General features: G+C 43.0%; 1 protein-coding gene across 1 annotated transcript in view; it reads left to right on the top strand.

The window, feature by feature from the left end:
- pcif1 (phosphorylated CTD interacting factor 1) overlaps positions 1-3,937 on the top strand; it is a 64,660-nt gene extending 60,723 nt beyond the window's left edge. The window contains exons 15-16 of the mRNA XM_084317706.1: positions 798-973; positions 1,573-3,937. Coding sequence (XP_084173832.1) covers positions 798-973; positions 1,573-1,912 — 516 coding nt within the window. The 3' untranslated portion in view covers positions 1,913-3,937. The remainder of the gene's footprint in view (positions 1-797; positions 974-1,572) is intronic.
- The last annotated feature ends 8,075 nt before the right edge of the window (positions 3,938-12,012 follow it).

Below are 12,012 nucleotides of genomic sequence, written 5' to 3'. Positions count from 1 at the left end.
TATTCTGTGACCCAAAACATGTCCCTGCTGTTTTATTCCGCAACGGGTCCAATGCATCTAACCTGCTTTGCAATCCTCGCCACTCCATTATGCCCACGTCGCGTTAAAGATCGAAGATAACGTTACGTTAGCGTAAGCTAACAAGCTAACCCAGAGCCGAGCAAGTTGTGCCTATTCTGTGACCCAAAACATGTCCCTGCGGTTTTATTCCGCAACGGGTCCAATGCATCTAACCTGCTTTGCAATCCTTGCCACTCCATTATGCCCACGTCGCGTTAAAGATCGACGATAACGTTACGTTAGCGTAAGCTAACAAGCTAACCCAGAGCCATAGGCAGAGAGAAGTGGGGACTGGGAAGGAGGGTGCATTCTCGGGATAGCCCCACTCACAGGATCTGGCCGGCTTTTCCAGACAAAATACAGCTCTGTGACAGTGAATAGGATATTAATATCGAGGGGAAAAAAAGAAAAACGAACCAAAAACAGTGAACAGGAGGTCTATTTGTATTAAAATGGAAGAGCTCAAAAATGTCAAATGATATTTCCATTGCCTTTTTTTTGTTGATTTAAATGTTACTGATTGTGTTAAATGGGCATATCATATCGTCTCATATCGATCGCAGGCACCTGAATCGAATCGAATCGTATCGTATTGTGGCAGACTGTGTGATATCGGATAATATCGTATCGTTGTCCAAAGAATCGATATCGTATCGTATCGTGATGAAACTGGTGATTCCCACCCCTACTATAACCTCACTCTCCGTGTGTGTGTGTGCGTGTGTGTGTGTGTGTAGGATCTTCTGGAACGTTCCAGCGAGCCGCTGTCGTTCATCATCTTTGTGCCCGAGTGGCGTGACCCCCTGACCCCGGCCCTAAGCAAGATGGAGGGCAGCAAGTTCCTCAGACACCAGATCAACGTGCCTGCCTTCGAGCACGAGTACCGGTCTGGCTCCCAGCACATCTGTAAAAGGTATGAATACACTATATATATACTGATCTGGCTCCCAGCACATCTGTAAAAGGTATGAATACACTATATATATACTGATCTGGCTCCCAGCACATCTGTAAAAGGTATGAATACACTATATATATATACTGATCTGGCTCCCAGCACATCTGTAAAAGGTATGAATACACTATATATATATACTGATCTGGCTCCCAGCACATCTGTAAAAGGTATGAATACACTATATGTATACTGATATGTCTCTCCCGCATCCCTCCTATCTCTCTCCCTCTCCATCTCCGTCTATCTTTCTCCCTCTATTTCTCTCGCTCTTTCTCTCTCCTTTGTGTCTCTCTATCACTCTTCTCTCTGTGTCCGCCTCCTCCCCTCTCCTCTATCTCTCTATCCCCCTCTCTTCTCTCTCTCTGTCTCTCCCTCCCCCTCCTCTGTGTCGCTTTCTCTCTTTTCTCTCTGTCTCCCCCTCTCTGTCTCTCCCCCCTCTTTGTTTCTCTCTCTCCTCTGTCTTTCTTTGTCTCTCTCCTCATGTCTGTCTCTCCCGGTGTCTCTCTCTCCTCTGTCTCTCTGTGTCTCTGTCTCTTTCTCTATGTCTCTCTCAGAGAGGACATGTATTACAAGGCTGTCCACGGCACGGCTGTGATCTTCCTCCAGAATGCCGCTGGTTTCGCCAAGTGGGAGCCGACGACGGAGCGCATAGCCGAGATGATGTCGGCCTACCGCGCCTCCGCCGCACGCACCTCCTCCTCCTCCTCCCTGTCCTCCCCCGGCCCGGGCCCCTCCCCCTCCCCCGGCCCCGCCCCATCCGCCGGTGCGGGAGAAAAAGACTCCGCCTCTAAACCGCCCGAGAGGACAGCGAGCGTGGAGTCGACGGGAAGCCAAGACAACAACAACAACAGTAGCAGCAGCAGTAGCACCAGTCCAGTAGACAAGACTGTTTGAGAGGAGAGGAGGGGGGAGAGGAGGAGAGGTAGATGGAGAGGGGAGGAGAGGTGGAGGGAGGAAGCTTAGAGCACCAGTAACTTCAAAACAAAAGTTCATGTCAGCACTCAACTCCAACCCACCCCTGGCTGGCTGGTTGGCTGTCTGAATGGTTGGCTGGTTGGTTGGTTGGCTATCTGAATGGTTGGCTGGTTGGTTGGCTATCTGAATGGTTTGTTGGCTGTCTGAATGGTTGGTTGGTTGGTTGGTTGGCTGTCTGAATGGTTGGCTGGCTGGCTGGCTGGCTGGCTGGCTGGTTGGTTGGTTGGCTGGTTGGTTGGTTGGTTGGTGGATTAATGAGTAATATGATACCATCTCATCAAAGACCCTGAATATTACATGCTACCCTTTAATTCTGAGTTCTCAAAGTTGCAACAATGAGGAGTCTGGAAGCTTTTTATGCCTCTGGTGAGTCGGTTCAGTACCAGTCTATCTCTCTGGTTATCAGTTCGGTACCAGTCGTTCTGTTGAGTCGGTTCAATACCAGTCGTTCTGTTGAGTCGGTTCAGTACCAGTCTGTTTTTGGTGAGTCAGTTCACAATTTCTATTCTAATCGCAGAGACCTGGGGCCAGGCTACACTGATCCATTCTGTCTGGCTACACTGATTTGTTGTGTCTGGCTACACTGATCTGTTCTGTCTGGCTACACTGATTTGTTGTGTCTGGCTACACTGATCTGTTCTGTCTGGCTACACTGATTTGTTGTGTCTGGCTACACTGATCTGTTGTGTCTGGCTACACTGATTTGTTGTGTCTGGCTACACTGATCCATTCTGTCTGGCTACACTGATTTGTTGTGTCTGGCTACACTGATCTGTTGTGTCTGGCTACACTGATCTGTTGTGTCTGGCTACACTGATCTGTTGTGTCCGGCTACACTGATCTGTTGTGTCTGTCTGGCTACACTGATCCATTCTGTCTGGCTACACTGATCCATTCTGTCTGGCTACACTGATTTGTTGTGTCTGCCTACACTGATCTGTTGTGTCCGGCTACACTGATCTGTTGTGTCTGTCTGGCTACACTGATTTGTTGTGTCTGGCTACACTGATCTGTTGTGTCTGGCTACACTGATCTGTTGTGTCTGTCTGGCTACACTGATCTGTTGTGTCTGGCTACACTGATCTGTTGTGTCTGGCTACACTGATCTGTTGTGTCCGGCTACACTGATCTGTTGTGTCTGTCTGGCTACACTGATCCATTCTGTCTGGCTACACTGATCCATTCTGTCTGGCTACACTGATTTGTTGTGTCTGGCTACACTGATCTGTTGTGTCTGGCTACACTGATCCATTCTGTCTGGCTACACTGATTTGTTGTGTCTGGCTACACTGATTTGTTTTGTCTGGCTTAGTGTTGTCACGATACTGGAATTTCGAACTTCGATACGATACCTTGAAAAGTATCGATATTCGATACCATTTTCGATACCACAGAGAAAAAGGTTCAATCTTAAAATGTAAAAAAATAAATAAATTCTTTTTTTTTATTTTGCTTTTGTTGCTGGTTGATTCTCCTCAGCTTATCTCTGGTACTATAAGAGAAGATAAATATAACACTTTTAAAACCCTTTGTTTATCTTTAGATCACACATTTAAAAATAACTTCATCTCACTTTATTGTAGAACATGGTATTTTCTCAAGCAGACAGATGTAAACACTGTAATCTGTGTTGCATGTACCTGACAAACTGAACTGTTTGTATTACAGTCATATTCCCACTTAACTGAATGCACATGTGTGTGTGTGGACTACTGTACTATTACAGGTATTGAAATGAACAATGTAACTTCCTTATACAAAAAATACAAATAAAATTATGAATAATTAAATATCGATATTTCGGGAAATGAGTATTGAAACCGTTTTAAATATTCAGAATCGATATGTATCGATTGTTCGATATTTTTGACAACACTAGTCTGGCTACACTGATCTGTTGTGTGTCTGGCTACACTGATCTGTTGTGTCTGGCTACACTGATTTGTTGTGTCTGGCTACACTGATCCGTTCTGTCTGGCTACACTGATCTGTTGTGTCTGGCTACACTGATCTGTTGTGTCTGGCTACACTGATCTGTTGTGTCTGTCTGGCTACACTGATCTGTTGTGTCTGGCTACACTGATCTGTTGTGTCTGGCTACACTGATCTGTTGTGTCTGTCTGGCTAGTGGCTACATCTGTTTTGTATCCATTTTGACTGTCGTTTCTGCAAAATGCGTAACGTTAGGTTCTAATTTAAAACCCTACCGGAGGACCGTCTGATCTGTGTAGCCGGGACGAGGCAGGGGCACGAGGACCGTCTGATCTGTGTAGCCGGGACGAGGCAGGGGCACGAGGACAGTCTGATCTGTGTAGCCGCGACGAGGCAGGGGCACGAGGACCGTCTGATCTGTGTAGCCGGAACGAGGCAGGGGCACGAGGAAACGTTTTCCCAGGTCCAGTACTCGTGAATTATTCCAGTAGTGCTCAAGTAATTGTTTAGGGAAATACATTTTTATTAGAACGCATCTTAACCCTTTCACTACCACACTACAGAAGGTTAACCGTCTGTAGTGTGGCAGTGAAAGGGTTAACCTTCTGTATTGTCATGGTGAAAGGGTTAACCATTTGGTAGTGTGGTAGTGAAAGGGTTAAAGAGTGTGTCGCACGCTACAGATTTTATTTAGTCTCGCTGACATAACAACGCACAGCAATACACTATGCTTAATGCGTATCGTCAGTTAGAACAGTCGGTTACCATTTGTAATAATAACATTACCTCCACTCTGTCTGCAGCAGGTCTCTCTGCTCATGGAACGGATGTCTGTATCTATAGTATAGTATATGAACACACTACGCAAAGTGGGCGACATGTTGTTGGCACAATTTGGAAATGCACAAAATACAAACTATCTTTTTAGATAACGCTAAGCTAGCTGTGCAACAAACCTTTCACTGCAACGCTAGCAAAGAGGCTGGATATAGGAGGACATTAGCTCCTGCAACGCTAGCAAAGAGGCTGGATATAGGAGGACATTAGCTCCTGCAACGCTAGCAAAGAGGCTGGATATAGGAGGACATTAGTTCCTGCAACGCTAGCAAAGAGGCTGGATACAGGAGGACATTAGTTCCTGCAACGCTAGCAAAGAGGCTGGATACAGGAGGACATTAGTTCCTGCAACGCTAGCAAAGAGGCTGGATACAGGAGGACATTAGCTCCATGCTCCACAGCTTCCAGTTGTCTTCCTGCAACAACTCACGCCTTGCAGGATTTCAGAGTGAGATTTCTGTTTCAGTGGCAAAACGATTCGGTGGTAACCAAATGAAAACATTAAAATGTAATAAAAACCGAGCACCCTCGAGTTGAGTTGAAACAGCGAGTACTCGAGTAATCCATTCCTCACACCCATCCCTGGCCGATACTGGCGCTTCCTTCCCCATCAATGTTGCGACTGGTTCATTCATCAGGTTTGGGTTAGTGGTGTTTCTTGACTACCTGATTGGTGCCCTGGCCTAGAAGGGACCGTTGTCATTGGTTGATTAGGCAGCTATTGTTTCTAAGCAAACTGAATTGCCTTTCTCTCGAGTGTAGCAGGGACTTTTCTACTATTTGTTCAGTTGACGACATGATTGAAGCAGCTCGGTAAAACTGCCACTAACTTAGTTGTCCTTCTTTCGGACGTACCGTCGGTTGTCCCGCTGTGCTGGTTCTTATCCCTGTACATAGTCAAGCAATGGTGTCTTGTGGGGATCTACATGTATATTAGAATGGATCTGGGTGAAACAACATAAGAGTTTTAACAGAAGTTACTGTGCAGGACGACACGTTTTAGAGTTTTATCTCGCCGGCTTCCAGGATTTCCACTTGAATGATCATGATTTATAATTTGACTTTATCCAAGAAATAGGGTTGCCCCTTTGTCGTGTCGCAGTGAAAGGGTTAACCATTTGGTAGTGTGGTAGTGAAAGGGTTGACCTTTTGTCGTGTGGCAGTGAAAGGGTTAACCTTCTGTATTGTCGCAGTGAAAGGGTTAACCATTTGGTAGTGTGGTCGTGAAAGGGTTAAAAGGTGATGTTTTAGTGTGACGTCGTGAGCTCCTTCCTCTTCTCTCTCTGTTCCTCTGACTGATGCTTCTCTGAAGGGCTGGCCTCCGTTCACTTCAGTTCACAAACTGAAACAGAAACTGCAAACCATTTGGTATCCTCCCAGAGTACTCATTCTGATTGGGTTGTTTTCAATCATGTTGCACCATTTTGTGTCCCAGATTGACTTAAACATAATGTGTCGTTGTAGCGACTCCTACTGGCTGCAGAGGAGCATTGCATAATTGTGTGACAACAAAGGACTTCTTCCCCTCCTTATAGGTTTTCTATGACACCCTTCTGATGAAAGTGTTTTCAATATTTCATTTTTGAAGGAAATCTACCCTCTGAGGGAGTTGAAGTGAGAGTGGGTTGAGCCCAGTCCTGGTCCACTGGGCAGCAGATTGAATGTAGACTAAACAATGAACTGGCCAGCAGACTGACCCATCTCTGGCCAGACGGGGGGTGGGGGGCGGGTTGTGAATCAGATGTTAAATAAAATGGAACAACTCCGCCGTCATTTGTAAACTAGTACATCAATACACGTGCACCAGCTCACTAGTCTTCAACCTGATCCTTAGAGTTAGTACATCCAGGATATTGATCACAGGCCCCTCCCACACTGGTTCAAGGAAGTGGTTGTGTTTACAATACATTTTTACTGTGGTGTCGATCTCGTTCCGGGGTAAAATAGGTTTCCTCTGTATTTAGAAATACAGACAAGTCTTGACAAAAGAAGTGAACAACACTGTTGGCCAACTAGCTAACCGTTAGTTGGTGAAAGTCAGCCATCTTGGTCGGAAGGGTCGCCCGGAACGAGATTTCCCTCAGATTTAATAAAACGTTCCATTTGGTTCCACAGGTTTAGTTGGACCAACATTCTACCAGTAAACCCAGAGGGTCGTTTAGTTTGTTGCAACAGAAGAAATAAGATCAATTTAAAGGTTCTAGTCGAGCCTTGTCTAGTCTTTATTCATCTTAATTAGGGGCTGAAACCCTATTCTTTTTATGCCGGTTTATTATTTTTCTCCTTCAGAAAATGTTTGCACAAATTCCCGTGAGATGCTAAATGGTAGTGACACGAAATCCTGCCCAATGATTGGAAGTCGCGTGCGAGTGCTGCCCAATGACCCCAATCGGCCCGATGGGGGCGCTATAATTAAAGGTCGAAGTTGACCCATCATAACATTAGGCCCTATGTTCCCGGACGAACCCTCTACTACCAGAGGGCAATTGGATAATAAGTTGGGTGTAATAGGGAGGTGTAGTCTGACGTCACTTTGGACCGCCCGCGAGGTCCACCCGTATAGGGATTTATCATTGGGGAAAATGGATTATCGGCTATTGTAACAATTCTGCCTCATGATTGGAAAGCTTTCCAATTTTGCACAAAATGAGTTCCCTTCTATCACTAACATTATTGTTAAATCATTTTTGGTTGAAATAAAATTCTGCGATTTTTCTTTTTTTTTTACGATGAATTCCGAATATTTTCATGTTGAGCTATAGATTGTGGATGAATACGCACAGAAAGGTACACCATGCAAATGTTCATGCTTTATTTGTTTTAAACAAGGCGATTTAGAAATGGGCAATGGGGAAATACGTTGCAATTTTGCGAGGTGAACCGGCCGGAAACGGCAATGACGTAACCACTACACCTCCCTATTGGCTACCAAATTAAGAGAAAGCGGGTTCAAATCAGAAAAAGGAAATGTGAGAACATAGGCATGCTCCCAGCCTCCCAACGAGCGTACGCAGCCATGAAGTACAACGCGAGGCACCACACACGCTCTACATTGGAAATGAATTTAATGCGGTCGGAGCGGCCCCATAGTGTGCCTCAAGTGTGAAATTATTTTTGAAATCGACCAGCTTCTGATTTTGTGAGGATTCCTTCAGGGTCCACCAGTGGAGCCACATAACCAGGGTTTATAAAAAAAATCTTTAGGATACAATTAAACAGTGATTCATACGTTATCGTTTGTTGTGATTGGTTGATAAGGCAGCCTATCCTGTGTCCCCTATCAATTGTCCCAGTCCGTTTCTCTCACCAGCAACCAGTTGTAGATGTTGTACAGAAGAATCAGTATGAAGTGTCTGTTATTTTCCTGCTACAATATTGTAATGAGCTCTGACGACGAAAAACGAAATGAAACAAAAAATGTAATTGTATGTTTTAACTGTTTCTTCATGCTTTTTTTATTTTGAGTTAATTTAACTTTTTTTTCTTTTTTCTTTTTTAGATAAATCTGTTAATGTATTATACATTTTATTACATAGAATTCATTTTAAACTAAACCAAAGTGTTATTAAAATATATATATATCTTGTATGGGAAAGTAGAATTGTGTATGCATCATCTGTAATGCTGAGGTTCTAACCAGCAGTTACTCCACAAGTTTATTTTTATAATTCTTTGTTTTATTGTTTCTGTTTGTTTTGTTTGGTTAAAATGAGCTCTCCTTTTTTATTATTATTATTTAATTTTGCATGAGACTTTTTGACACTCAAATCCTAAAGAACTGTGTGAATTCCTTTTTCCCTCCAACATGGTGTTTCAGCCTGTGATGAATGTGTTGCTTTGAGTCTCACTTCCTGGTCAAGTCAGAAACTCACGCAAAAAAATCTGTCAAAACCATCGACTCTTGAACGTTAAGGTCGGCTCTATGGAGGATCAGGTTCCAACGCAGAATTCTATTAACTATTTAACTGGATATATTTTAAGGTCATTATTAACATAAATCCATGACTAATTTGTTGTTTAGATTTAATAATAAAAAAGAAAAGGAGAAAAAAAAGTTAATTGTCTTTCACTCCTCTGGGTCCATCTCTCGCCCTCTCTTTCTTCTCTCTTAAAAACAGCTTTCAGTCTAAATTATAGGTCACTGTACTTACAAACAAATGTAGAGAACGTTTTGCAGCTTGAAAATGGCACGAGAGGCAATGAAAACACGTGTTCACATCTGGATTGGGTCTTTAAAGCCAGTTGAGGTTATAATTCATAAGCAACTTGACCAGGAGGTGACCGCTGTTTGTAGTGTGGTGCTTGAAGCAGGAGAATGTAAATACTCTGTCCTCTGTCCTGCCAGGCCCCCACTCTTCTTCCAGTAAGACGTGTCAAACTCTGTATCTTCTTGTGTTCCTAATAATAAATTGGTTTAATAACTGTACTTTTCAACAGACCCCTCCACGCAGACCCAGTCTCTTCCACAGTCACTTCACTTTCTTTTCAAACCATTCACAATAGAAACACAAACGTCAGTGTGTTTGGTTAATGGTGGAAGCTCTTCAACTGGATGATCACTGGTTTGACAATCGTTGAGTTATCGCTCTCCTTTGTTAAATAATCTCATATAAATTGTCAAATAATCCCGTCACCAAATTGACTCGTATATCTGACTATTCAATACCCAAATTGTCAAGGTTATCAATAATATCCAATTATGAAAGGTAGAAACATCTTTCAACGGTTTATTCCAAAAGTGAATCGAGCATAAATTACAGACGGGAGACGTTGCAAGGAAATTACATTGCAACGGGCAGACATTCTATATTCTGCAAGGAACGGGATGAATCTAGCTTCCTTTATGTCGTCACTAAGCCAATGAACATGCTTCAGAAATAGGATCAGAATACAAGACCAAATAAAGAAATATGTATTGGTCAACTAGTTAGGATTGGATTACAACATTTTTAGAACAGACTCGTCTCCTAACAGGAGTTGTATGGAATTTGAAGGCATTCCCTGTATCAGCACACATCAGAATACAGGGCCAACACAGATTTGGTTAAGTAATTTACAATAGATAGAATTATAAACTAATAGATATGGTAGATTATAGATGGATACTTTTTATGGATATTCTTTCATTAGCAAAAAAAACATGCCAGCATCTGACGCCTTCCTTAAAAAGTCCCCATGAAACTGCTAGCAGAATGCTATTTGACTTCATGTATTTTTTGCATTTCCTGTAAAAACGTCATGGATATGGATTTGCTTTACAGTAGCCAATAGGGCTATATGTGCATTACGGTTGACCCATTAGCTAACAAGCTAATGTTATGCAACATTAGTAACGTTAGCTAGCAAGCTAACATTGAACATTTGTTTGTGTGCTTTTTTGAGTGCTTTACTGTGATTGTCATTCTGGGGCCTTTAAAGTTAGATTCGTGGAGCCTTTAAAGCTAGAATCTAACCCCTGTAAAACAGTGGCCTCTAGCTCTAGGCAAAAGAGCCCCACTTTGGTATTGCACTTTTTTAAATTAGGGATGTTCGATATTGGCTTTTTTACGATATACCGATATTGTCCAACTCTTAATTTCCATACCGATATCAACCGATACCGATATATGCGGGGGTTTCAGGTAATTAACATTACATATCTTGTCATGGAATTAACACAACATTATGCATACTTTTGACAATACATAAAATAAGAATTTGTTCTTGCTTGCCTGGGTAAATAAAGGTAATTTCCGATATTACATTTTAATGCCAATATCGGTTTTGATTGATTGATTGAAAACTTTATTAACAGATTGCAGAATGGGTACAATACAGTACAGCTCAATACACACAATTGTTAAGGGAATGCAGACCAGAGAAAGAATTTCGTCTTGTTTACATCAGGGTCCCCCATTTTCAATTCATCAGGACATACGACATACAGATTGAACAGTACTGCTACATCTATACATTTATGACATACCAGATTTGCAAATACAGTACTGTTTGTGATACAAAAAGAGTCCAGAAAAGAGAGTATATACATTTGACGTAAAAACTACATTGGAGGGGGGGGGGGCACTGTACAACTACAAGCAAAACTGTACATTGGAATATTGACAACCATACTAGGTAATTTACTGTACACTGGAGGGGGTTGGGTTAGGACATTTACAGGGGCCAGTTTCGAATTGCAGTCTCCCGTAGGTGTTCTTTGAGAGTGGTTTTGAAAGTGGGTAGTGATTCACATTCCTTTACAGCTTTAGGTAGGGCGTTCCACATTGATGTGGCATAATTGCGAAACGTGTTTAGTCCCTTGTTTGAGCCGAATCTGGGTTTAACATAATTTGTGGAGCTCCCTCTGGTGTTGTGATCGTGGTATTCACTGACCTTTGGGAAGTATTTTGACATGTACATGGGTACCTTAGTTGTATAGTGTATCTTGTAGACCAGGCCCATTGCAAGTTTCTGTACTCTGTCGTCTACTCTAAGCCATCCTAGGTTGTCAAAGTGGGCAGGGGTGAGGTGGGTTCTGGGGGTAAGGTCAAGCAGTAGTCTGACCAGTTTGTTTTGTGATGTTTGTAATTTTGTTTTTAGCGCCTTTGAGGTGCAAGCATAGTCGTAGTACCCTTGAATGATAATATCGGACATCCCTAGTTTAAATGTTTTGTTTTGGTCTCGTGTGGGTTGGAGTTTTATGGAACTGCATTACCATGAACGGAAAACAAATACAAATTAAATGAATGTGTGTAGCTTCGGTCAAACCTTCCCCGGCTAGACGGGGGTTACATCATATACATACAGGGTTAGGGGTTCCATTCCTTGTGAAGCGAGATGGGTAGAGCAAGGCACTAACACTGCCAGGGTTAGGGGTTCCATTCCCTATGTAGTAGCTGGGAGGGTAGAGCAAGGCACTAACACTGCCAGGGTTAGGGGTTCCACTCCCTATGTACAGTAGCTGGGAGGGTAGAGCAAGGCACTAACACTGCCAGGGTTAGGGGTTCCATTCCCTGTGTAGCTCAATGTGTAGAGCAAGGCACTAACACTGCCAGGGTTAGGGGTTCCATCCCCTGTGAGAGATCAGAGCTACTGTAGGCAGAGGGTCTAGTCAGGCAGCCACCTGAGGAAGACTGGCCTGTTACTGTCTCAAATAATAACATGAATTTATTGATGATTTATATACAGAAGCGCCTTTCATGAAACCCAAGGATGCTTTACTAAGCAACAAAAAGACAAATAAGACATAAGCAGAAGAAATAATAATAACG

Source organism: Notolepis coatsorum (genome assembly GCF_963971535.1).
Source record: "Notolepis coatsorum genome assembly, chromosome: 6".
NCBI lineage: Eukaryota > Metazoa > Chordata > Actinopteri > Aulopiformes > Paralepididae > Notolepis > Notolepis coatsorum.
Note: the sequence above shows the minus strand (reverse complement) of the source record. Positions and strands in the feature narration are given on the sequence as shown.